This window comes from Cyprinodon variegatus, unplaced genomic scaffold (genome assembly GCF_000732505.1).
Source record: "Cyprinodon variegatus isolate N-32 unplaced genomic scaffold, C_variegatus-1.0 Scaffold302, whole genome shotgun sequence".
Classification (NCBI taxonomy): domain Eukaryota; kingdom Metazoa; phylum Chordata; class Actinopteri; order Cyprinodontiformes; family Cyprinodontidae; genus Cyprinodon; species Cyprinodon variegatus.
In genome coordinates, this window is record NW_015150755.1 from 593135 (window position 1) to 619541 (window position 26407).

The 26407-nt window shown below is 36.4% G+C and overlaps 1 protein-coding gene across 13 annotated transcripts in view; it reads left to right on the plus strand.

The window, feature by feature from the left end:
* The window catches only part of mpdz (multiple PDZ domain protein), a 79995-nt gene that overhangs the window by 50413 nt on the left and 3175 nt on the right, over nt 1-26407 (plus strand). For 4 of the 13 annotated variants that reach the window (XM_015384083.1, XM_015384081.1, XM_015384087.1 and 1 more), the window contains 18 exons: nt 1865-1957; nt 4120-4182; nt 4317-4388; nt 5774-5948; nt 8164-8360; nt 11015-11106; nt 12075-12153; nt 12428-12499; nt 15850-15936; nt 16016-16090; nt 16171-16366; nt 16447-16592; nt 18201-18284; nt 19121-19314; nt 23108-23255; nt 23353-23439; nt 23517-23613; nt 24106-24266. In XM_015384083.1, the coding sequence (XP_015239569.1) occupies nt 1865-1957; nt 4120-4182; nt 4317-4388; nt 5774-5948; nt 8164-8360; nt 11015-11106; nt 12075-12153; nt 12428-12499; nt 15850-15936; nt 16016-16090; nt 16171-16366; nt 16447-16592; nt 18201-18284; nt 19121-19314; nt 23108-23255; nt 23353-23439; nt 23517-23613; nt 24106-24266 (2118 nt within the window). Of the gene's footprint in view, nt 1-1864; nt 1958-4059; nt 4183-4316; nt 4389-5773; nt 5949-8163; nt 8361-11014; nt 11107-12074; nt 12154-12427; nt 12500-15849; nt 15937-16015; nt 16091-16170; nt 16367-16446; nt 16593-18200; nt 18285-19120; nt 19315-23107; nt 23256-23352; nt 23440-23516; nt 23614-24105; nt 24267-26407 lie in introns of all 13 variants that reach the window. The other 9 variants (XM_015384082.1, XM_015384088.1, XM_015384085.1 and 6 more) reach the window with 8 other exon arrangements.

Below are 26407 nucleotides of genomic sequence, written 5' to 3' on the forward strand. Positions count from 1 at the left end.
AGAGATAGATAGATAAAGGATATATCCGATATCAAATATTATTATCAGATTGGGACATCTCTAACTGCGATACAGTAAGCAGTGTTAAAACTAAAAAATATTATATATATATGTATACATGTGTGTATCTATCTATCTATCTATCTATCTATCTATCTATCTATCTATCTATCTATCTATATATATATATATATATAATTTTTTATTTTTTTTTTTTACCAATACCTGGTAAAAAAAAAAAAAATATTACAGGAATCAGTGTTAATAGCTTTAGGAAAAATCTACCGCCTAATGAAATAATGGTGTTGGTATTTTTGTAAGGGGGTGTTTTGTTGGAAAAAAAAAGGGAAGTACTTCAAAATTCTAAAATCGACTCTAATAAGGTTAAAACTTTTATACTTTGATGTTTTAGCTGGATGATGATTCCAAATGCCTATAAAAACGGGGTCCTCGATGTGCAAACCAAAAAATTAATAAACACGAAATAATTTAGAGAGGTGTGATCTCCAGATAAACTGACAGCCTGTGGACCATGCATAAAAAAGTTGTACCGGTGGCTTGAAACCAACTATAGCAATTCTGCTAAAGTAATTATTCAAATAGTTGAATGGCAGATTTTTGAGGAGAGCGATGATTACAAAAATATTTGGTGGTGGTCCAATGGACTAGAGCAGTGGTCCCCAACCTATTTTGACTTGTGTACCCCTTTGGCCATTTTATCATACCATGAGTACGTCCTTGGTCAAACATGTTATTTTCCAAAAATAGAAAGTACAACTGATTATAAAATAAAAAAATATCAATTTAATGTCCTTAACTCTAACACTTAATGCTCTGAATAAAAAAACATAAATGTGTTACCTAGAGACTGATTGAAAGTACTGAAATGAATGCAAAATCAAATTATGTTACAAATCTCTGGTTCTTAACAAAAAACTGAGCTTTTCTGAATAAGTCCCCTATACACACATCTAAACTTCACAAATCAGGAAAAAAACTAAATAATATTTGGATTCACATATCTTTTTTACTGTTTTTATCATTCACTCTGTTAATGAAACAGCAGACCTTCTACTGAATCCCCAGCAGTGGGATGTTTTTCATGTCCTTCATGAAAATTTTTATAGACTTTTTTTTAATCAGTCAAAATAGAAAAAAAACAACAACCCCGGATTGATTGATTATTCTTTTTATAAAAAAAATGTTTTTGGTTCATAAAATCTTGGTTTATTTAGCTTTTACCTTACAGAGAAACCCCATCCCATTCCTATTTAGTTGTATTTCTTTATCTGGGAAGTGAAATATTAAATGTTTTCACGTACCTCCTGCAATGCAACACTTGTTCTTGAAAAGAACTGCATAAATATATCATTAAATTCCAAAATGAATGATGTTCATTGCTATGATGGTCAAAATATGAAGCATTATCTCTATTTCTAGGAAGAAATATTTGCAATAACTTTCATGTTATTTAAAGGGATGATTTGAAGGTACTTTGTAAAATACAGCCTATCTCTACAGCCTAGAGAGGGTAACACACTCTTCCCTTATAAGATTCTGGTTCTTCTGTTGTGAGCAATAAAAAATCCACAGGTAGCCTGCAGGTATCTTTAAACATTCTGTTAAACCGTTCCAGAGAAGGTTACTCCTCTCCAGTTTTTTTTTTATGTTAAGGAAATTGCTTCCTTCAAGCAAACTGCTCACTTAAATGCTTACTAATTTAAGTAAAAGCCTTTTGTGCTCATATCCTTCCTTTTTTTTTTTTTTACTCCCTCCCAGCTTTTGATTGGGTTCTGTTATAAGACCATAGCCATCCCATTAAAGTGTCATGTTGTCAGCTTGTCCGTCCTGTGTTGCTTTCTAGAAGCCGCCCCTGCCCTTTCTGCAGCTAAATAGCCACCGCGACTCCAGCCTTTGCAGCACTAATCAAAGCTCCTTAGTGCCTGCCCTCCCTCAGGTTAGAAAGCCACCCTGTGTCTGTGTCCACTTTCTGCTTGACCTTCTCTTCTGTCCTGACTTGGGAAATCAATGTTATTCTGGATGTTGGTTATGAAAGAGTAAATGAAAGAAAACATGCATGAGTTTATAGTTTAGTAAAATAAGGGCATGTTTGCTGAGGGAAACATCATTCAAAAAATACATTGTTGAAACCATCTTTAGCTATAATCTTGCCTTTATTTCTAAATTAGCCGTTCTCCTTCTTGCCTTTGTTGTTTATTGTCTTCAAAATGAAATTAAATAAGATGGGAAGGTCTTACTATATGTTCTTTTTATCTTTAGCAGTTCCTCTTTGTTATGGACTTGAGTTTATATCATAACTCAGATATTATCATTCCTAGCTCAGCATATTGATTATGAAAAAGATTAGTTTCTGTTTATAGTTTGCTAAAAAAGATGTGCACTTTTTTTTGTTTAGTTTTTTTTAGGTCAAATTCTAGACAAAGCATTTTAAAGCCTGATTATTGTTTGCTTGTTTTTTAACAAACCTTTATAGTATGAATAGCTTTAATATAAAGATGTGAAAAACATCAATGTCTCTTTGAAGGAAAAATCCTGTCAGCAAGGAGAGATCAATGGATTATTCTTTATACCTACATTTAATATGATTGATTTAATGAATTTAGCTTTGATCAGTAAAAAATTAAAACAATAATTTTTGTTGCGATCACCGAGTCTGGGAACGGGCATTTTTTCCCAAACATAGTAACACCTCACTCCTGACATCTTCCGGCTACTAGACACATCTGCAATCAACAACAATTATTAAAGATTTCGAGAGGACTTCATCATTGAAATTTGCAAGAGCTATAGTTAAACCGACAATGCCCACGTGCATGGCAGTGGGATGTTGTAGTACATCACGTAAAGATGGAAAAAAAATTAGTGATTTCATCTTTTTGATTCATGATCCTCTACGGACGATTTGCCATCAAACTTCTGGACAGAAAAAAAACACGGAATATGTCCCCAACATTACGATAAAGAATGTTTTCAAGATGACTTGGATAATAGCGCACTGTGACAAACACCACATACAGCACTGGGACTTGCTTAACAGCCGATACTGCACCGTGACATCACAAACCGGTAGATGGCAGTAGTGTTCTTTGACAAACATTAAGTCTCTAGTAAAGCACTTTCAAATGAAAGTCTGTAGAGAGTTTCTTAAGTTTCCAAACAGCCAAATTGGTATAGACCGGAGGTCTTAAATAGGGGGTCTCTGACCCCTAGGGGGTCCATGGAGGTACTGCATGGGGGTCGTGAAGGTTATGGTTGATTAGGCTTTTTTTTTTATATTCCCTTGTGCAATTGTTTCCACTAATTGAAATGTCTTAAAATGCACATTAACATGGATTCAACACACTGTAGTAAACAGATAAATGGAGGCAGAAGATGTCTTTCAGTCATCAATGCACACATTTAGCGACACACAGGAGGTCTTTCAAGCTGGGCACCGTTTCATTCACAACACCTGTCCCATCAATGACGGACAGAATCAGATATACTTTAATAATCCCAGGGAGACATTACTCCATCTGTAATAGAGTGACTATAGGACCAGTTTGATATAACACTAGTTTTATACAATATATATAATTAGGGGGTCCCCGCTCCATCTCGACATCAGTTTGGAGGTCCTTGGCCTGGAAAACGTGGAATACCCCTGGTGTAGAGGCCTTCTTTCAGGCAACTAATCCGATGAGTATGTAGCAACAGGTGGGGAGAGGAAGTTTTTTTTATTCTCACTTCAACAAACTAGAGAAGATTCCAATAGGTCATTTTTTAATCTAATCAATTGTACTTTTAAATAGTAAAAGCAAAATAATGACATTTTTCAAAACATCAATATAGGTATTATTGAGCTAATGCCTAGTTTTAAAGCAGTAATAGTGATAAAAAATATATATATGTAATAAAAAAAACAATAATTTCAATATACACTGTTTCTTGTTAGGAATATTGCCAAATACTGGGCTACATAGCTGCTGCATGATGCAGTGTCCCTAATTCTCTCCTGACATCTGGGTTTATATCATAAATATGTTCTTCTTTTTAAAGTCTCTTCTGACGCTATCTGCTGCAGAGCAGAATGATTTACCTTCTCGTCTGTCTTCAAAGCAGCACCCATCGATAACAGACTCCATCGAGGAGAGAGCCGTGCCGAGTCACAGCAAGGACAAGGTTGGTATTCCAGTCGCTGATGTCTCCCGCAGTGAGGAGAGAACCAGCATCAGTACATGTCTGTTCATACATGTTTGTTATTGTCACGTATGTGTTGTCCTCTAAAGTTGTTGCCCTTGTTTTCTTCTCTGTAGGAGGGTGACAGTCACAATAGGCTTTTTCTCCGCCTCTCCCCAACTAACCCTTTCACCCCTACCCCGTTTAAGGTTTGTGCGTCTCTGTGTTGTGCATCCCGCCTCTCTCCTCAGTGAATGCTTGGACAAATCCAATCACCTGTAGCAACACTATGCATGTGTTGCGTGTTTTTACGTGAAGCTATCTGTTCCTGCAGTCCCGCAATCTAACGCCTTCTTTCTCTGTCTTTCACGTTTTGTTAAATCCTCCCCCGTCCCTTGCTTTAGGTTTGCGTTTTGTGTCTCATTTTAATCAGTGAAAACTCCTTTAGAACAGTAGCGCACTAAAGCCTAATCGTAAATCTGATAAATTGTTAATTTTTTCAGGTAAGTGAAAAGATATATCTACAGATTTGATTTTCTGCAGCAATTTGAAATTTGTATCAATGCTTTTATTAGATAAAGAGGTGTAATCACGTGTGGCTGAACAAGCTAAATAGTCTAATGCTGATTCATATCCAGTGGGTTCCTACACACTCTTATTAATTCTGGAAAAGTGTGAAATATTCATTGAAATATTTCTATATAAATATGTTTTTGTCTTCTATTTTTATAGCCTAAGATTTTAATATTGCTTAATCAATGCAGTAGTTTTACATTCTTTTTCATTCAAATAATTTTTTTTTATTTAATTTCACACATTACATAGCCATTTTAGCTTTTTACCCATAGGTATATTGTTTTTTTTTTTATGTTAACTGAAGGCATTCTCATTTAAAGAATAAAAACTTTCCATTCTTTTTTCTGAATTTAAAAACTGTACTTTTAATTCCATCCTGAGCTGCGGTTCTTAGATTATGTGTAAACTGTAAAACAAAGAACCAAATCTTCACTGTTTTGGATTTATTATATTAACGAAATAGTGTTAAAAAGGGTTTTTTAAATGTGTCTTAATTTCCCTTAATGTTTGATCTAGTGTATTCTTTTTTTCTTACTTATTGAGTCCATTAGTTATAAATTTGAAATAGAGCTGATCAAGTTTGATCCAAATACCACTAGATCTCAAGTCTATCACCTCATTTCAAAACCATTTCTTTCTATAGCCCCAAGTCAGGACAAATACAAATTTGAAAAAGCATTTTATGATTTTTTTTCGTGACATTTTTTTATCTTACTGTTTTGTGTCATTTCAATATTTGCCAAGCCTTAAGATAATAAATATAATCTACTTTTCAACCAGTTTAAAGTTTGTTTTGTTCTCAAATAAGGAGACTCTTTATAAAACCAAAATGTAAAAATGTGTAGGAACCCTGCTAATGATCATGTCCTTTCTTGAATCTAACCTAAATTGAAGTCAGGCGTGTAACCTCTCTTTGCCTTAAAAAAACCCTCAAAATCAGATATGAAACATTCAACCCCCCGTCTGTGTCTTTCATTAATTAACTCTTTCCTGCATTCCCCTCCTGTGGTGCGACCAGCCGGCAAAGCGAGACACACCAAAGGCATCTCCCACTGGCTCCGTCCTTTCTCTGCCAGTGGTGCCCCATGTGGGAGAGAGTGATACAGACAAGCTTCCTGAAGCTCCCGGAGGACCTGAAGAAACGGTTGAGCAGAGGAATGGGGAAGAGGAGGATGAATTTGGATACAGCTGGAGTGAGTTCAGCTTGCCTTTTCCTAAGACTGTTTATACTACAGTCGATCTTGAAGCCACGCACAGTGCTGGTAAATGTCAGATTTTTCTGATTAAATCAATTCAGTTCAATTCAGTTTATTGATATAGCAGCAATTCACAACACATGTCATCTCAGGGCACTTTACTGAGACGATTCAACCAGATCATACAGTCAGATTGGTTCAAAGTTTTCTATCCAAGGAAAACCAGCTGATTGCATCGACTCATTTACTCGACAGCAATCCCTCAGTTAGACTAAACCGCTAAACCTTGCTAATATTCAGGGCTTATCATATCTTAGTAAACTAGCCCCACCTGCCAGCGGCCAAAATAATTTTTTTCTGCGAGTTTGGTCTAGCCTCGATCAATGCCCAAGGCCCTAGAACTGGTGGGCCAATCACAATGCAGAGATGTGTTTTGAATTTTTGGATGCAAAGAGGGCGGGGTTTTGAGGGCGTGACGACAAAGCTGCATGACGCTGGAGAAAGCATAAGGAAGATGGCAACAACTATTGAACAGTAGCATCAGCAGCTTTTAATGGAGCGCTCCATTGAAAGTTAAAAGTTCTCTTTTCTGTTGTTCAATAAGAGTACATTTTAAGATAATTGGGGCAAGAATAGTATACTTTAAAACGTCACTATATGGTCAATTTACTGATTTAATGCGTAAAAAAAGTATTTCTGAAGTTGAGAGGACCGCGGCAACAAACGGAGCTCTGAGGCTAACAGCAGCCAGGGCTAACCGCAGCCCGCCTGCAACGGCCCTCTCTCAGCATAGTCGTGTGTGAAGGACCGCTGGCTCTGAAGGCGATATTTTTGGTTTCATCAGACCACAAACCATCTTTTTCAAATTCAAATTGTTTCAAGAGCACTTAGCCAAACCTGGGTATTTTTTTCTGAGAGAAGAGAGTTGATATTTAGATTGTCTAACCCAGACACACGCCGCAGACTAGGTGTAGAGAGATTACAGGACGTTTGTGTCACGTTACAAAGATAAACCAATACTTGTTGAAATTTCCTGCAGCAAGAGGGAACATCCAGGTTTGTGCCATCCTACATTTTAAGGGGTGCAAACATTTTATTGCGTCTTCTACTGATGTGAACCCTAGTTCAGTTATATTCTCCAATACTAAAACGGATAAATTAACACCATCTTCACTATGAGACAAAGTGGTCGCAGCATTGTGCTCTGGGGTTACCGTCACTCTGATGAAACTCAGTGTTTGAAGTCAAAGAAATTATGAATCCTTCCAAATACGGGGAAGTTTTTTTTATCAACTGTGTTCTTAAAAAGATAAAGGTTCATTTAATTTGTCTGCGTTTTTGTCTGTCTAACTGTACATCGAAATCAACAAAAGAAGGACTTCACAGAGAGAAAATTAAATGGAATTACCTAGACAGCAGGATCCCACAGAAGACATTTGCATTTACCAGAAGAGGACGAAGATAAGAGAATACTTTCGCAAAGAAGATTGGCTGCTTAAATTGAAAATAAAAGTTACTTTACAGTAAAATTGTTTAAATATTTGCACTTCTATGCAACAATAGTATTAGTATGATCTGAGATTGATTTAAATTAAATGTATTTCCTTTAAATTATATAAAAATCTTGTACTTTAAGCTCAGCCATGCAGGCTTTCCAAATAGGATACAATTAAAAACATATATTCTGTGAGCTGATGTACCGCAGTAACATTCTAAAGGCTTTTATAACCACAGGTGCTACGTTTTAGAATGGATTCAACACTTAAGAGAGAATGGGAGAGCACAGAGGGGAGACTTCCAACCTCCAAACACCTGAGACTGTGAAGAGCATCTGTGTGTCCATGCATGTGTGTGTTTGGTGGGAGATAGGCCGAGGCTCATCCTGGGGGAATAAGATTGATGAGGTTGGGCTTGGGGAGGTGAGTGGTGGAGATTAGCACAGGGTTGATGGTTTAACAGTGGCAGGGAGCCCAGAACAACAGAAGCCAGTTGAACTGAGTGACTATCTAACACACCAGAGACCGAAAAAAAAAAAAAAAAGCGGAAGAGGAGAGATTCACAATTTGGACTCTGTTAGAGGGTGAAACAAAAGTCTCACTAGTGCCAAATCTTTACAAATTTTGAGCAGTGCTATTTGAGCTCATTAGATTCAGGACAAAGCTGTTACTGGCAGGCATTACAGACGGTTTACAGCATCTTCTGCCTCTTACAGGGAACATAATCCAGCGCTATGGCAGCCTCCCAGGGGTCCTACACATGATTGAGTTGGAGAAAGGCAAGACGGGCCTTGGTCTCAGCCTGGCAGGGAACAGGGACCGCTCCCGCATGAGTGTCTTCGTGGTGGGAATAGACCCCAACGGAGCTGCTGGCAGGGATGGACGGATGGTGGTGGGGGACGAGTTACTGGAAGTAAGATCTCTAGCTATTTTAATCGCTTTTGTAATACTTCAAGTTATGTGTAGAAATTTAACCCTTTATATGGCACTAAGTTAAAAACGCCAACCTTCCCGAATATGTTAAGAAAAACAAAAGTGCTTCTATAGAAAATTCATGAAAAACACTCTGAGAGTGAAAGAAAAATTTGTTTTGGTACACCATAACCATAGCATTAATGCTGATACTTACATTTTTTGCTTTTTAAACCTAAATATAATTGTTTTTTTAACTTTACTTTTTAACTTTTCAATTAGCTTTTTACCTTTTTTTCTTGACTTGTTAACTTTTATTTCCAACTTCATTTACAGTAGGTATATATATATATATATATATATATATATATATATATATATATATATATATATATATATATATATATATATATTTTTTTTTTTTTTTTTTTTTTTTTTTTTTTTTTTTTTTTATTTTTTTTTTTACAGTGTCCTGTCTGGCAAGGTGGCAATAAGAATAATTGTCTTGATGCCAAAAAGAGCCCAACAGATTTTACTTTCACAAGTGTAGCAGTATGGCAATTGCCATACTGCTCCACTTGTTTCATGTATATAAATTGCTTTATTATAATTATGCAGTGAGTTTTACAGTTCATATGGACACTGCAATGTAAGTAGAGCAGAAAAACAGAAGAAGAAGAAGAAGGAAAAAGAAAAAGAGAAAAAAAAGGACAAAAGATGAAAGAAAGAGGAGATAGGAAGGAGACAATGACAAAACATTTTCAGTCTGCTTCATCACCTGTAATGAGATGAAAAAAAAGAACAGCACAACCAAAAGACATATATATATATTATTCAAAGGCTCATTTAATTAATCAAATGCCAAAATAAGAACTCCAGCCATGTAGTAGTATCTTTGCTGATTGGCTGGATATAGGTCTTGTGTTTTTAGAACTCACTGAGGGACGGGGGGTCCTTTTTGGTCATTTTTTGCAAGTGATCAAAAAGGATAACTTGCGTTAACTCACACAAAAGTCTTTAAATAGTGCCTTATTAAGCTTTCATAACTTTTTCAAATATTCAACCCTTGAATCTGCGAAACATGTGTTCATTGATTTAAGAACGCTGGTAATCAATACTTTTTATGTGTTGATACAGATTGTTTTTAGGATTTAATCTAGGCCTTGATTGGGCCATTCTAACATATCATTTTTCTAAAGCATTATATTGTAACACTGACTGTATGTTTAGGGTTGTTGTTCTGGTGTCTACCAGGTTTCCTTCCAGGGTAGCCTTGTATTTAGCTTAGCATATTTCTTATATTTGATCATTTCTCCCTGAAGACGATAGTCCCCTACAGCATGTTGCTGCGTCCTGCATTGCCTTTGCCTAATGTAAATTGGACTTTTCAGCAATTTCTTCCTGCCACTTAAACATAAAGGCCAGTCTTGGAGAAAAGCTCTGATCACAACATATTATTAGTGGTCCAATGCTCAACATATCATAAGAAACCACATTTTTAAATTTCAACAGGCAGTGTGTTGATTTATTAGGGGAATATAGATAGCATATTTTGCTTTAGAGGACGCAATGCATAGTCTTCATAGTAATCCGAGGCTGAATACAATGAACATATGACCTATCTCGAGAAACCACAATTACCTAATGAAATGAACCAATCAAACCAATGGCAAAAACGTACCTCCCTGAAAGCAATAGTTCATACATAAATGGCGATTCACTCCTACATCCTACTCGCAAATTAACAACAATTAACGACATTCTGAACAGCAGTGGTGAAGCGATTTGTGGCCGGTTGGGATAAGCTTAGCAGAGGGAGGGCAAGCAGTCTTCCTTGACGTCCTTTACTGTATATGCGTCTTCTGCATCTCTTCACCAATCAGCTGTCTTCAATCTTTTGGGATCCAAATCAGCACCTGCATACTCAGATTTACATTAACAAAAAGAAAAATAACAGCTTCAGACTATAGACGAAACATCCCACCTTACCTGTTTATCTATGTTGCCCCTTAATAGTTAAATGGGTTGATTCTCAGAATAATGTGAGAGGGAACAGAGGCACTGTTTCTGTTTACAGAAGATAGATGGAAAAGTTCTGTTTCTGTAAGAAGTGTTAAGCTTGTGATGTAGTCTTATAACCTAACTCCACATGAATTTCTCCACAACTTTATGTCTAAATATTGTCTGCTCTTTTCCTTGTTCTTTTTTCTATGAAGTTCTGTGCCTGTTCTCTGAGGCCTTTACAGAACTGCTGGATTAAAACCAAGATTAAATTATACTCTGTTTGAATTGTGTTTACTGTAGATTTCGAGCTTTCGAGTTAGAATAACTCGAATAAAAATGCATGCACCAACTTTCAAATGTTTATTTGTAAACTATTTTAAAAGCCATGTATCATTTTCTTTTCACTTCACAACCATGCACTGTTTTGTTTGGCTTAGGCATAGATAACTTATAGTAGCACTGTTGTATGTCTTAATTACATCACAAAATTAGCAGAAATACTACCCAGTATGAATATTGCAACCCTTTATATTTCCAGCAGCAAGACTTCATTCACATCTTTTCAAATGCCTTTAATCAACATTTCTTTCATTTTTGTTTTTGGCTTGGCTAGTTTCTCATCCTAATTACATTTTTTTTATGTTCTGTTAGATCAACGGGCAAGTTCTTTATGGCCAAAGTCATCAAAATGCATCATCCATCATCAAGAGCTCTCCATCCAAAGTTAAAATTGTCTTTATCAGGTATAGAAACATTTTTTTTGTTTAATATATGATGTTTTTAGAACAAGTGAGGGCTTCAGATCCATGAAGAGCTGCACATTGTCCCTGAGAGTGTAATGTTCCTTACTAGTCACTAGAGAGAGCTGTTGTTCTTCTTTATTATAAGTGAGACTGGTTGTTGCTGGGTTTTTTTTTTATAAATATTTGATAGATACCTTGACATATATTATAGCAAGTATTTATTAATTTATCATCATTTATCATTTTCATCTAGTATACAAACAGCTTTTAACAGCTTAAAAATGAATGTAAAGTGTGTAACGTAGATAAACCTTATCAGGTACCTAGGGTGGGACTAAAACACAGCTTATCTTTAAGTAGAACACTTTGTATTTAATTTTTATGGAATATAAAACAGAATGTAAAGATGCTTCAATAAACTTCCCTTCTTAGAATTTGATAAATCAAATTTTCCAGAAACCCTGCCCTTTCTGTTTCAGTGTTATACGTTTAATAACAGGATGGATGGATGGATGGATGGATGGATGGATGGATGGATGGATGGATGGATGGATGGATGGATGGATGGATGGATGGATGGATGGATGGAGACATAGGCATTACAAATTTATTTCTCTCATATTTCTTTCCCATACTGATCTAGAAATACTTGGAAAAAAATCCAAACATTCCCATACTCTCTAAAGAAATCCTCAATTTATATATATTATGATAAAAAGCCTTAGCTCTAACTGATGTGTGTTGCCTTGTAAAGCAAGTAGTATTAGCTACCAAATCTCCACAGACTGATCTGACCCCCTGACCCTGGTTTAGTCTTCACCAAGATCGCAGTACTTAACCTTCCACTTAACTCCCAGTCTCAGCCCCCTCCAGACAGACAGACTGGGATCAGCTCACGTAAATTACCATTCAGCTGTCCATCGGCAGAGCAGCAGCGATTTATGTGAATTATGACTCTGTGAAAACAGGAACACAGAGGCACTGAACCAGATGGCTGTGGGACCTGTGAGAGAGCATGAGGAAGAAACGGCAGAGCCCCACACTGAGGTACGTGTCAGCTCTTGGCAACACACATAAAAGACTCCCTACACCCACAACACGCAGCTATTATAGAGCAGCACTTGAGCTGCTTCATCATTACTCCTCATCTACAGCAATTAAGCCCTGATTTTTGTCCCAATGTGTGGTCCTGGAATTTCCAGTGGCATGCAAATGAAAAGACGACCTAACATCGGAAACCACAAGTTGTTTTAAAGCTAGATTGATGCATGACTGAATTTCCAACTGCTATGTTTCCTTAAACCATGTCATCCTCTCCCAGACAAAAGAGTCTGATGATACTTCAGACGGCGATTATACTTCAAAACATCTTCATGACGTAATAAAAGTGGAGGTGAGACAAACACACTTTTGTTCATTGCAATCAGCACATAAGGAGCAGAAAAGACATGAAAGGAGCAATGAAAGGAAAAAAAAGCTAGAGCAGATAAAGGGCATTCAAGCATGATGAGCTGCAAAAACACAGTTAATAGTTGGGAAAATTGTAGAATAAAAATGGGGGAAGTAAAGACATCCTGTAGTGAATGGAAGAAAAGGCATGCTAAAGGAAGTGAATGGTTCAGTTAGCAAAGATGAAAGGAACATATCTTTATCTCTTACAGCATGTCTGAAACTGAAGCTTTTCAAAGGTTGTGGTTTGATCTTTTCATCGTCACAGCTTTAAAAGGACACATACCTATAGGTGGTCCTTCCACTCATATCAGCCTCTCCTATAGCTAATTATTGTAAGAACTCAGCTGAAGAAAAGTGAGAATGGGGCTTGAGGTAATTATACCCCTTGAGGTTGCACTTGTCAGTCATACAAGATTTTGTTTAGATCTCTTCGCTTCAAAGCCAGTTTAAAAAACAAAAAACAAACTAAAAAAAAAACAAGTAACATGCAAAAATGTACAGGAATAGATAACATAACTCAAAGCAGTAAAATAAGAAGTTTAACCAGACAACCGAATAAAGTTTCCACTCCAAACCCTAAATCGGTTCAACTTACTTTAAAAAGAACCTTTCTAATAGTAAGAACTTTTAACCATTTATTAAATGTTCTTTAATTACTTATAATATGCATGTTTTTGAACACATGATGATGACTGTAACATTCAAAATGGCTGTTTTACATAATAGTGCACTCCAAAAAGAATGTGCAAAGCATTAACATAGGATTAATAATAACAATTCAGTAGTTAGTTACTCTCCCATGACCCACTATCCACTATCTACCACCCAAATATGGTCATTACTAATATCCTCTATTCCCATCCAAACACATGCACACTCAGACACTAACACTAACAAAGTTTATTTTTTTTAAACGATGTATGGGGACATTTTATATAAATTTTATATCCTGAAAAGTTACTCATATTTCATTCTTATGAAATATGAGTAAACTGTCTGACATATATCATTCTTATATATCATTCTTAATCATATAGGATGCTTTTTTTTGTATTCTTAAGAAAAGGTGTACTATCATCAACATATAAAGAGATAACATGCTTTGATTTTCAACTGTAAATGCCACTTATTACCTCATCTTATTAAAAAAACTAAAAAAGTAACAGCGACAGAGACACCTAGTCCATTTACATAATGTAATTCGTCTAGATGTTATACCATTTGACATTGCGACAGCTTTAGGCAAATTTTTAAGCAATTGTACCCATTGAATAAAAGAACCACAAAAACCCAAATTTCTTATCACTTTAAACAAAAATCACCTCTCAAGGTGATTTAATATGTTTCATTCTTCTAACAAGATGATTGTTGTGTCCCTGGTTCATGTTCAATAAAATGTATAATTCCCAAAAGGCATCTCACTTTAGTATTTGAACAATGGCCTTGTACAAGTGCAGTTTTACCTGGGTTTATAGTTGTGGTTAGAATAGGTAATATTTATATTTTTTTGCTAATATTTTATCAAGGATTTTTTTTAAGGATTAAGTGTAATGGAGACAAGGTAAGATTCATGAATTGAGCCTATTTCTTGTTTTTTTTATAAAAGAAGCTGAGGTGTGTGGAATAAGAAAACTATGAATATTAATTTAAAAAGATATACTTGGGTTTAATGACTTTGCTAAGGAGCTGATCGAAACCACAATTTCCCGAGGCAGGGCCAGTTTATTTGCATAGCACAATTTAGTGCAAAGACAATTAAAAGTGCTTTACATGAATTAAACAATAGAATAGAAGGAAAATTAAAGCAGAGTAAAAGCAAGTTAAGATAAAAACATTATAAAAGCAGGCAGTAAACAGATAAAACAGTTGGATGACAACCTTAAACTGATAATACCTCAGTTAACAGTTTAACAGTCAAAGGCAGCTCTAAGCAAATTGGGTTCTAACTGGTTTAAAGAACTCAGTGTTTTAGCACTTTTACAGTCTTCTGGAATGTTTTTTTTTTCAGATATGTTGAGCATAGGAACTAAATACTGCTTCTCCATGTTTGTGTCAAGTTCTGGGTGTACAGAGTAGGCTGAAACTAGAAGACCTGAGTGGTCTGGAAGGTTTATATGCAGCTGTTTTGTATTGAGGTGCTGATCCATTCAGTGATTTATAGACTAACAGAAGGACTTTAAATTATATTCTCTGAGCTACAGGATAAGGACTTATCAGTGTAAGGACTTCAGAACCGGGATGATATGCTCTTCTTTCTTGGTTCTAGTGAGAACCCGGGCCGCAGGATTTTGGATAAGCTGCAACTGTCTAATGGACTTTTTAGGCAAACCTATGAAGACACTGTTGTAGTAATCAATTCCACTAAATGTAAATAATGAATTAATTTTTCTAGATCCTGCTTGGACATTAGTCCTTTAATCCTAGAAATGTTCTTAAGCTGATAAAAGATTCACTTAGTGACTGCCTTAATGTCCCTCTGAAGGTTCAGGTCCATCATGACACCAAGATTTTGGCTATAATCAGTGGTTTCTAGCTTTAATAGGTGAAGGTTTGAGCTAACTCTGGATCTCTCCTTCTTTTGTCTAAAGATTATTACCTCTGATGGATTCATAGTCAACTGGTGACATTGGGATGTAAAGCTGGACGTCGTATATATAGTTATGGTTACTGATCTTGTTGTTTGCTAAAATCTGCGATGTCGAATAGTAGGGGCTCCAGAATGGAGCCTTGAGGAACATAATTACTCTAGTTTTATTCCCAAAAAATAGTCAACGTTTTTTAAATTCAGAATATCCCATGGCAATCATAGGCTGCAAACTTGAGAGTAATAAACAGAACTTTGTTTTACTCTGTGCAGCTTTCGTGTTATCTAATGTAGGTCTTGACCCCAATGTATATGTCTATGTTCAATCAAAGCATGTGTGTTTTCATTTTTTAAGTCAGATAATAACTACCTTTTTTTCCTTAGTGATGAATAAATGAAAGAATAGACCTTGATATTTAAAAATCTCCAAATAAAGGCACAATGTCGTAAATGTTCAACAACTGTACTTTGTTGTAGCTATGTTTGCTACATTTCATTTTTGGGGACATGTCATATTATTTAATAAATTGACGTATTTTAAGGGAACAGTTTAAAGTTAAGGTTGGTACCAAAGTTTAAAGCACTAGTTTGTTAAAGTGCTTAGTTTGCTGTGTAAATCTACTCTTTGATCATTTCTCTTATCTGATATGTTAGAACTAGTAGGATCAAAACTCAGCACTAATGATGTTGTTTTGGTTTCTTAAAAGGAGGACGGCATCACATTTGTAGAGGGGAACACAGAGTCTGGTGTTGAGATTCAGAGCATATCCAAAGCAACGGAAAACACAGGAAAGGTATGATAAGCTTTCAACATAAATTCAATAAAAATATCCTCCTCTCACTGCAAATCATCTTTCCTTGTTTTATCTTCAGGAGGGCTGCATGAAACCAGGGGACAGACTGTTAGCTGTGGATGGGGAATCAGTTATTGGATACAGTATTGAAAAGGTTTAAAATGCTATTGGAAAGAAAAAAGGTGTAATAATTGTCTCTATAACAGCACCAGACTAAATGTTAATGTCTCTCAGGTGAATTCTTTACTGAGAAAGGCCAAAGGTCCAGTGAAGCTTACCTTCGAAACAAATGAGACTCCGTCCTCTTTCCCAACCCCCCAAGTGGCTTGTCAAGACACCAGTACCTCAGATGGAGGCTACACCACTTTACCCAGCATGCCTAGCATCACTCCCAGTAATTTAAGTCATCCAGAGGCAGAGAAAAACACTGGTGAGTCAGCATCTCTAGCCTTCAGATGAACAAAAACATATTTAGCTACATCTGTCTTCCATTGCTTGTGTGGTTTTTAGGTCTGAGTCGCTCATCCACCCCCTCCACCCTGGTCTGCGACCCAGCAACCTGCCCCATCATCCCCGGCTGTGAGACCACCATTGAAATCTCCAAAGGGCGCACAGGCCTGGGCCTGAGCATCGTGGGAGGCTGCGACACCCTGCTGGTAGGAAACCGACTGTGAAACAAGGCTTGCCCTTTATTCTAACACGACTCTTACTGTCATGCTTCACCTCCAAGCCAACAAGGGAATTCAGGCTTGACTAGATTTTTAAAAATAAACTGTAAATGTACTTGGTCAGCTCCCACCCATGTTTTCACCACTATAGCACAGGTCTTAAATAGCCGTGGCGGGTCAGGAAATGATGTTGTCACAGCCATTCCTCCTCCTGCCATCGTCCTCGCAGTCCATCCATTCTATCTGCTCAGTCGGGCTTGGGGAACTGCTGCTCTTTGTCTGGCCTCGGCTGCCGCAAACAACATCCAACCCAGGAATGTAACCCCCTTGTCTCCTCATGACCCCACCTGAACAACTACGCCGAAGCAAGAAAATTCTGACAAGCTTTAGCTGAAAAATTTGTTTCGTTGAGAAATAAGGTTTAATATATAATTTGTTTTTGCAGGTTGCTGCCATGTAGTGCTTTGCTCAGTATTGAAAACATTCCAGTTCCAGACTTTACCCTGTTTCGCTGTCTAAATGTTGTGTCTTTCCCTTTCTGCAACCTCCTATCATTCTTTCTTCCCTGTATTCATCCTTTCTTCCTTCCATCCATAACAGCTGGGCTATTTTTGTTTTCCTCCGAATCTTACTTCCTTTCTTGTGTCCTACTTCCATTCCATTTCATGTTTACATTTGTACTTTCTCCTTTTTTTCATTTGGTCTTTTTTTTCTTTTTATGAGTCTTCCTTCCCCGTGTCCTTCTTTCCTGCCTTGTGTTTTCCCCTACTTTGTTTTGTTTGGTCTTTCCAAACTTTCTTTAATTTTTATCTCTTCATTCTTTTATTTCTCACTCTGTTCATTTGTTCATTTTTTTCTTCTACCCTCTATCATTTCATCCTGATCTCCCTCTTCCCTTTTTTTCTGCCCTTCCTTTCTTTGCTGTCCTAATTACACTCTATCCTTTTTTCCGTCCTTGACTTCTTTGATTCTTTTCCCCTACACTCACTCTTATCCCTCTTCCTTTCCTTCCTACTTATCTGTCCTTTTTTATTATTTATTTTTACTTATTTTGTCCTTCCTTCATTGTTTCCTGCCTCCTTCTTCTATGTTTTCTCTCCTTCCTTGTGACCTTGTTTTATCCCTTACTTTGCCTGCCTGCCTTTCATGCTTCTCTCATTTCAGTTTTAAGACACTATAGGTCATTTTGGACATTAATGTCTTAAACTATTAACAGAAAAATTTTAGAAAGCTTTAACAAATGGTGATACGGTTATAAAATTAAACTTTTTTTTTTACTTTTTTTCTTTAACTTAGAACTTTTTCCACCAACTATTCAGGCATCTCCAGATTACCCCGCAATAAAATACGATGCAAAATTTAAAGTGAAACTCGAAAAGCATGAGTCGGGCAAGACTTGTTGCTCTCTTGCCAATCAGACCAGGTTTTTACCATTTGGTCATGTTCTATTGCTTAAAGAAATTGTAGACTTGTGCGGTTCTAATGTTACAGAATTAGAAAAAAATGAAAGGGCATGTAAATTCTTTTTTGAGGCATAGTTAACCACAAATTAACTCCTGTCTTTTCGTTCATTTCCCCCCCAACCCCTCTCTTCAGGGAGCCATCATCATCCACGAAGTTTACGAAGAAGGAGCAGCTTCCAAAGATGGCAGACTGTGGGCTGGAGATCAGATCCTAGAGGTGCTTTGGAAAAATACAAAAATATTTTTTGACCTAGATAATTAAATAAAGCAAAATTAGGATCAAGTAGATTAATACAGCAAACCTAAGAGATAGAAGTAACTTCTGAGTGGGAACGCAGCGCTTGATCCAAACTGCCTTTAGTTGGTATTGAGTCAAAGTAAAAAGAAATTGGAGGAGGAGTGTTTTATGTCAAGTTAAGTATAAGACTCGACGTGGACTTGCCCTCCCTCTGACCTCCTGCTTTGTCACAGAGGGGCTGAGCTCATGATTGCAGTTATTGTGGCTCACGCTGTAGACCTAGAGTGAAAGGCACACACACACATCATTATGACTTAATTGCCCCCTGCTATTCTGTTCTGCCTGAGAGCCAAGCTGCTGTGTTTAGAAAATAAGGTCAAAAGTAAGAAAAGAAAGAAGTTTCCCAGTTAGCTGCTCTGGGAAAAATTCCTTGCGTGTCCACGGGGAAAGCTAATGTGGCATTTCCCCTTTTAATGTGGTGATAAACACAAATCCTGGACGTGGCTTGTTAAAATGACCACAGCAGAGGTCTGTGGGAAGGCTTCCCTGCAGCTATTTTCTATCCCTCTGACATCAGCCTGTGATTTTAGTCGTTCAGTTTCCAAACATCTCAGCACTTTTAAAGCAGTTAAAAGAAATTGTTTCAGGATTAAATTCAGCTATTAATGCTTTTTATAGTCCCTTGTAGGTTTTAAGTTTCTGTATCTGGAACAAAGCGAGGGAGGCTTTTGCCAGTAGACTTTTGAGGGAAAACTTCCAGACAGTTTTGAATTGAAAATAAAACAATTAAATGTTTTTTCCTCAACTTTTCTTAGGTGAACAGCATTGACCTGCGAGCAGCCAGCCATGATGAAGCCATCAATGTGCTGCGGCAGACCCCTCAGAGGGTTCGGCTGACGGTCTACAGGGATGAAGCGCAGTACAAAGAGGAAGAGCTGTGGGACTCCTTCACTGTTGAGCTGCATAAGAAGCCAGGCCAGGGTCTGGGCCTGAGCATCGTAGGGAGGAGGTGAGAGAAAACTGGAATTAGTAACAGAGCTTCTGATACTTGCTTAAGTAAAGCTTGACAGAGCATGATAGTGAACCTAAATAGATCAGGATATCATTCCCAACCAAATATATTGAAGTGATTCTACTCAGAAATGTATATTATAAAGATTCATTGTGTGCTAGTGTACAATTTTGAATTCTTTATTTCTGTAACGTTGATGATTCGGGCTGTACAGCTAATGAAAAGATTGTTGAGTTGATCAGATAAGTATGATATTAATAAAACCTTGATTTTAAGTTCTTAATATAATACAACCCAGAGAAAGTCTTGTGGCAACCTCCACAAGGTGGTTAAGCAATAAAAGTTTATTACAGTTTAAAGCGTTTCATATCCAAACATCCCAATGGAAAAATGTGTAAAAGGAAAAAGTAGGGCAGAAAATATAGAGGCAAGCCAAGTCAAGTATTTGGATGAGATTTACCAGACATTTATAGCCAAGTTTAAACAGAATGTTTAAAATTTGTGCTTGTCTTGTATGGTATATGGATTCAAAAGTTGATGGTGGCATGTTTCGGATGAATATCTGCGACAGAGTATTGTAGCATTTAGGTGTACAGTAGATATACTAACATGCTAAAGAGGCCTAGACTGCTTTATCTTTTTAAATTTAGGTTTCTTGTGAGGTCTTATGATTTTGATCTTCCTGTACCTAACAATACTCTTTGGATTGGTATTTAAAAATAGAAAATAATAGAAAATAGATGTTAAACCAGTAATTAGAACGATTTCATTTTGCCGGTACACCAATTTCTACAACGAATTTTCCTTCCGATTAATTACAGCACATTCAATTAATATGCTTTTTATAAAACACTCTTAGTGTATTGTTTTTTTAACTGAGACCTTTAAAGTAGGGCTAAAAAGATAAACCAGATTAATTGTGATTAATCGATTATTGTAATAACCGTCACCTAATTTGATCGAATAATCGTTAACTGGAGTATAGAAACTCAAAGTGACCTACTTAGAGCAGCTGCATTTTAGATTATAAAACAATCTCATAGTCCGTCAATATACTCTATTCAAAATTCGTCCAGTGCAAAAGTTTGTTTCACATGATTTAATTCTGTAAAAATATTCTTTATGTAACGTTTTGCTATCTGATTATCAAGCGATTGATCAAAAAATCTTAATCTGAATTATGTTTTTGAATTTTCTTTTTTTTATTAAAATCATTTTAATTAATTGATTAGCAAAATAGGCAGTAGTTGCATCCCTACTTTGAAGGCTTAACCTTCAATGCAGAGATGCAACTACTTACAACCGTTAGGTCAGTACTCATTTTCATAATAAAAGACAATTTTTTCATTGGCAGAATACAAATTATGTCACAAACTCTCCAGAACAATCCAATTTAACAGTTGTAAAACACTTAACAAATACCAGTATGTGTGTAAATGATCTCAGTAATATGTTTTCCTTTTTGGTTAGTTACTGATATAAATAAACTTTTCAGTAACTATTTTGATTAATGATATATTTGTATTTGTATAGAATAAGTTACTCCTCCCTTAGAGAGCTTGTTTTGAGCTTTATCTATGCTGTTTATTGTGCTTTTGAGTATCCTCTAGCTGCATGACTTTCTTAATAGTTTGTAGAAAAATATAGAAAGGAAAAAGTGATTAATAATTCTTATCTCTTATTGTATTTGTCCAATGCAGATCACGGGATCACAGGTAAATTATTCTTTAGAGGATTTATTTTTCATCCTTAGGTTAACAGCAGTGAGGTATAAACAGAATTAAATTAAGATTTAGATTGACTTTCTAACTTGTCCCTCATAAAATTCCCAGTTCTTTTAGTTTTGTTTTCTCTGGACTTCAGGTACCATTATAGCCATATAACAGGGTGAGCACAGAAGCAGCATACACAGGCAATCCCACGGTTTTATAACCACTTGATACCAGACAGGATTTCTCTTTCAGACATTAATGAGAGCAACAACAATAACAACCTCATGAATAAACAAATCAGCAATGGTGTGTATTTTCTTCCTAGATTTTAAGACAAAAACTCCTAAGATGTCAATGCCAAGTAGCTTTTGGACCCTTTATTGGACAAACAAAGCTCTTAGTGATGGCACAGTGAGATTGCCTTTTTCACTGTTTGCTTCAGGGCTGTAGATAGAAGCACTGGAGAAAAAAAAAAATCACGTGGCAGTGGGAGGAAGGACTGTAACGACTAAAACTGGCATCCTTGTTCATCAGTTCTTCTCAAAATAACATATCAATAAAGGTTACAACTGAACGCTCAATTCATTGTTATGTGTGGGCTTTACTCAGATAGTATAGCTGTGCCACAAGGCGCTCTTCTAATGCTAGAACTTCACACTGAAAATTCAATTTAAACATGTCTTTTGGGATTTTTTTCAGTTCTTGTTTTCAGTTAACATCTTTTCTCATTTTGATTTTGGCTATGAGAGAGAAATGTCTTTAAACTGGGGCACTTTCTCCATGGTTGGAATGTTTACAGTGCCTAAAAGAGGATTCCTCTTTTTACTGTGGTATTAATTCAGAGTGAAATCATTGTTGCTGGTCTCTGGAGAAAACGTAACCGTCCGCCTGACCGTATGTGATGCCCAGACATTTTGACTTGGCCTTGTTTCCAACAATTCAATCTTTCTAAGTTGTTTTAATGTTTTCTCCAATTGTCTATAGTAACTGTTTTTGTCTTGTTTTTTTACATTTTAAAGAATGGGTATGACAAACTGGCCTCAGTGTTAAATCACAGTTTTATCTAAACAAAACACAAAGTAATGTTGATTTTTTTTTTTTGTTCTCAGCACTCATGATATTAGAAGATGTTAATAAGATGAAAAAAAAAAACACCTGCCCTTCATATATATTTTTTTTGAGGAAATATTATGTTAATTTAAATGCATCATTGGTTTTGTCAAAAGAGTCATTTTCTATGGAAATAGAAAATGAGTCTTGAAAATGGAAATTCTTCCGTCATTTTATTGATGTCCTCAAAGTTAAATCAAAAACCTAGATTATATCATTTTGCAGCAACCGGTGTACTGATAATATATCTGCTAATCTAGTTATTCACCCATCTATCCATCCCTCCATCTTTGCAGTCTGTGTTTTACCAGATCCAACATTCAAACTTGACCACTTTATTGTAATTTTTTATATTCATAAAGGGATTCATCTTGAATTAGAAGCCAAAAAAACATTGTAACAAAAAATTAAAAATGGGATAAAAATGTTTAATTTACAAAAACTGAATACGTTTTCAATGTGCTGTATTTTTTCCATCAAGACTGCAGAGATGAAAGATGCCCCTTGAACCTTTTTTTCCTTTTATGTAGCTATAAATGCAGCCTCTCCATCTGTGGTTCTGTTGCACACATTGAAAAAAAAATGCTTAAAAGAGTAAAAACTGCTTTGATGACCTGAAACCCTCTGGGCTGAAAAGAAAAGTGCAAGCTAGCAGTTAGTGGTAGAGGAGCTGTGACAGCCAAGTATCTCTGACCCTGGATATTGAGTGGTATTGTACTCCTTGCTTCACAGCTTTGTTTGTCTTCATCCACGTGGAGATTGGCACCTACGATATGTGGTCTACAATAGCAGTGTCCTGCTTTTCCTGCACAAATGAAGATTTTTCCTGTTGTTGTTGCAAACATATAATTTAAAATCGTCGGCTTTAGAAAGATAAACATGGTTAAAGCATAGAGGACACAATTACCCAGAGGACTGAGAGACATTTTGTCTACTAACAGATATATCCCGGTCTGTTTTCCTCCCAGGAATGACACGGGAGTGTTTGTGTCCGATATTGTTAAAGGAGGTTTGGTGGACATGGACAGTCGACTGATGCAGGGCGACCAGATTCTGTCCGTTAATGGCGAAGACGTCAGGTCGGCCACTCAAGAGGCCGTAGCTGCACTTCTCAAAGTAAGTAGGCTCACACAGCTCACCAGGTTATAGACAACAATGAAAGTGTGATAAGCGTAGCAGAAAGCTACATTAAATGATGTGTACTGTGTTGCAGTGCTGTGCTGGGCCAATAAAGATGGAAGTAGGGAGGTTTAAGGCTGGGCCTTTTCACTCTGAGAGACGGCTTTCCCAAAGTAGCCAGGTGATTGGACTTAAAGCTAGCTTTTTTTTGGTTTCCTTGTTTCCATAAACTCAACCTTGAGTACCTTCTTGTTTTAGATGAGTGAAACAGGAAGCTCTAAGGTGGTCAATCAGTCTGGTTCTGATTGTGGAAACCTTCAAAGTGACTCTGACACACCAAGCAAAAGTCAAGAGTGTAAGTACTGGAAGATTTCAGGTATTCAAAGTTATATAATGTGCGTCACCAACACATTCATACACTTTTGCATTCTGCAGCCACAAATCACAATATACTTCTGGGCATTGTAAAACACAAAGTAAATCAGAAATGTATAAAATAGGAATGTTTTATATACTTTTACATTTTTCTCTATTTATTGTTATGTTTTCTTAAAACAGAAAATTAACAAATCATACATTCATCATGATGAAATTCTTTAGTTCAAAGAAAAGAAGGGGGAGGAATATGTAAAGGGAGCGCATTAAATTGCATACCACACTTTTCTAAAAACACACAACTTTTTCATGAATATTATCTACTTTATATTGGTCTTTCACATAACATTTTATTAAATACTTGAAGTTTATTATCGTAATGTAACAAAGTTAAAAAGTAATTGCATCCTTTGAAAGGCATTGTCCCCAAACCTAAAATGCATCAAACTGTGTATTTTCACCGGTGTTCCAGTTGCAGAGAACCAGGACATCAGAACGGTAGAGTTCACTAAAGGCCCTGGTGACTCTCTGGGAATCAGCATAGCAGGTGGAGTGGGCAGCCCTCTGGGTGATATACCTATCTTTATCGCCATGATGAATCCCAACGGACTGGCTGCTCAGACACAGCTAAAGGTAAAGGATTGACTTTTCAGACTCTCGGTTAAAAATATTCACTCAAACTGTTGTTTTCTTTGGTTAAATGCAAAAAAAATAAAAAATCCCACATATGAAGTACAGTTTTGCTCCTCCGCTTGTGAATCTTAAGTCCTTCTAAAGGTCAGCGTTGAAGCAGTTGCTCCCTCAGAAACACTGACAATTGTTTCTGTGTTTGACAGAGACAGAGGGAGGACAATAGCTGTAGCGAACATGGATGATAAATCTCCCACTCTTGGATTTGGATCACAAAGAATCATTGAAGGCAAAAAGGAGAAACATTTCAGCCTAAGTGAAAAATGGGAAAACTAAACAATGACCTTATTTAGGCAACATTTTTATATGCTGTTCTGTGGCCTTAAGAGGGGAATGTTGAGATAATGTTTTTAGGTCCACACGACAGCACCGTAGCTATGGCCACAAACTTTACTGCTTTAGTTTGTAACTTTCACATCTTTTTGTTTTTCTGTTGTTTTTCTATAGTATAGCACTTAAATATTCAAACAGTTGTTTTGTTTAAGGTTTTTCTTTCTAGATTTTGGCCTTGTTTGACTTTTAACAAATCTGGTTCCAATTCCCATCAATTCTAGTTCTTTTAAGAGGAAGAAAGAGGAAGTTTTAAATAAATTGGCCTATCAGGATTCTGTCACAGTAAAATGGTCTGAAATCCTGAATGAATATTGATCCCTTGAACATCTAACTTTGTGTTAACTTTAATATAGATTATCACATAGTTCTTATCAGCCAGTTTATAAATATTTAATCTATGAATGTTAATCTAAATCTTATGGGTTTTCTTTTCAATTCATTTTCAATGGGGTTTTCTTTTTGAAAACCTCATAAAAGAAAATATTTACTTATATCCAGTGTTGGATGTTTGAGGTAATTAGGTTGTATAAGACAGTTTTATTATTTTATTAATCTCATCCTGACTACAGTTATAGGCGGTCTGAGCTGGAGGAAAAAGCAGCAGCAACAGATCCTGTTACAGTTTATATTCTCAGCATCGTTTACTGGTCTTCTGTCCCACTTAATGCGGAAGCCATGATTTTTTTTACTTTTATGGACAGAGGAGCAATGCAACAATGGGTTTTATTAAATTAAACTTATTCCTATGATATAAACAATGGATAAGGCAATGCTTCAGGTTATTTATAAGTCCAACACAATGACATTAAAGTGCTTGTCATTATATCTTCAATGCGTAGGAAACAAGATTAAAGCCTAAAGTAAGAGGGAGAAAGTATTTTAAAAAAGGCTTTGCTCTCCCTGCAGAAGTTTCGCTATGAATTTAGAGGAGGAACCATTCCCTCAAGGATCGAATCTCAGAACATTGGTGCAGCTGGTGGCGTTTAAAATCGAAAATAAAACATTTGAGTGGTTCCGGTTTTACCAAGGCTGTTATCTCAGGACACTATTGTTCACTTTCACTGTGTGCTGTTGACATGCGTCTTAATAATTCTGTTTCGAGAAATGGATACACTCCATTATAGTGACCAAGAGTACCTATAATAAAGTTTAAATGGATGGGTCAGAATTTCCCACTGCTCAAGGCAATAAGAGACAGAAGTTAATGTTTTGTCCCTAAAGCTCAACTAGACCCAGTGAAGCTAGAGACCATCAGGAAGGCCACTAATCAGTCCTTAGTCCAATTGTCAACATGGACCAAGACAATTGGTCAGGTTTTCTGTTAAAATTGAAATTCTTGGTTTTTTTTTAGGTTAGATTTTTTGGAAAGGTTTCTGTAAAATCATCAGAAAGAATCGATTAGGCAGGTACAGTTGGTCCAAAAAGTTGCCATCAGAGTCCCGACCAACAGCGGGAAAATGGATCATATCACACTCATCCTTAAATCACTTTAGCCAATCAGTTTCTTTTAAAATTATTTAGCTTGCCAATAAGGCACTTAAAAAAAGGCCATCTGCCTAAATACATTTGAGAGTTGCTCGTAAATACAAACCAGGCTGACCAGTTAGTGCATTAGAGACATCCTCAATATGGATACTCTGGACCAGAAGTAAACTATTTATTTTATTTTTTTATTTATTATGGAGCCTAGGCAGAAGTTCAACTGAATAAACAATTACTCACCCATGCCCGCCTCCATCTCAGCCAATCGG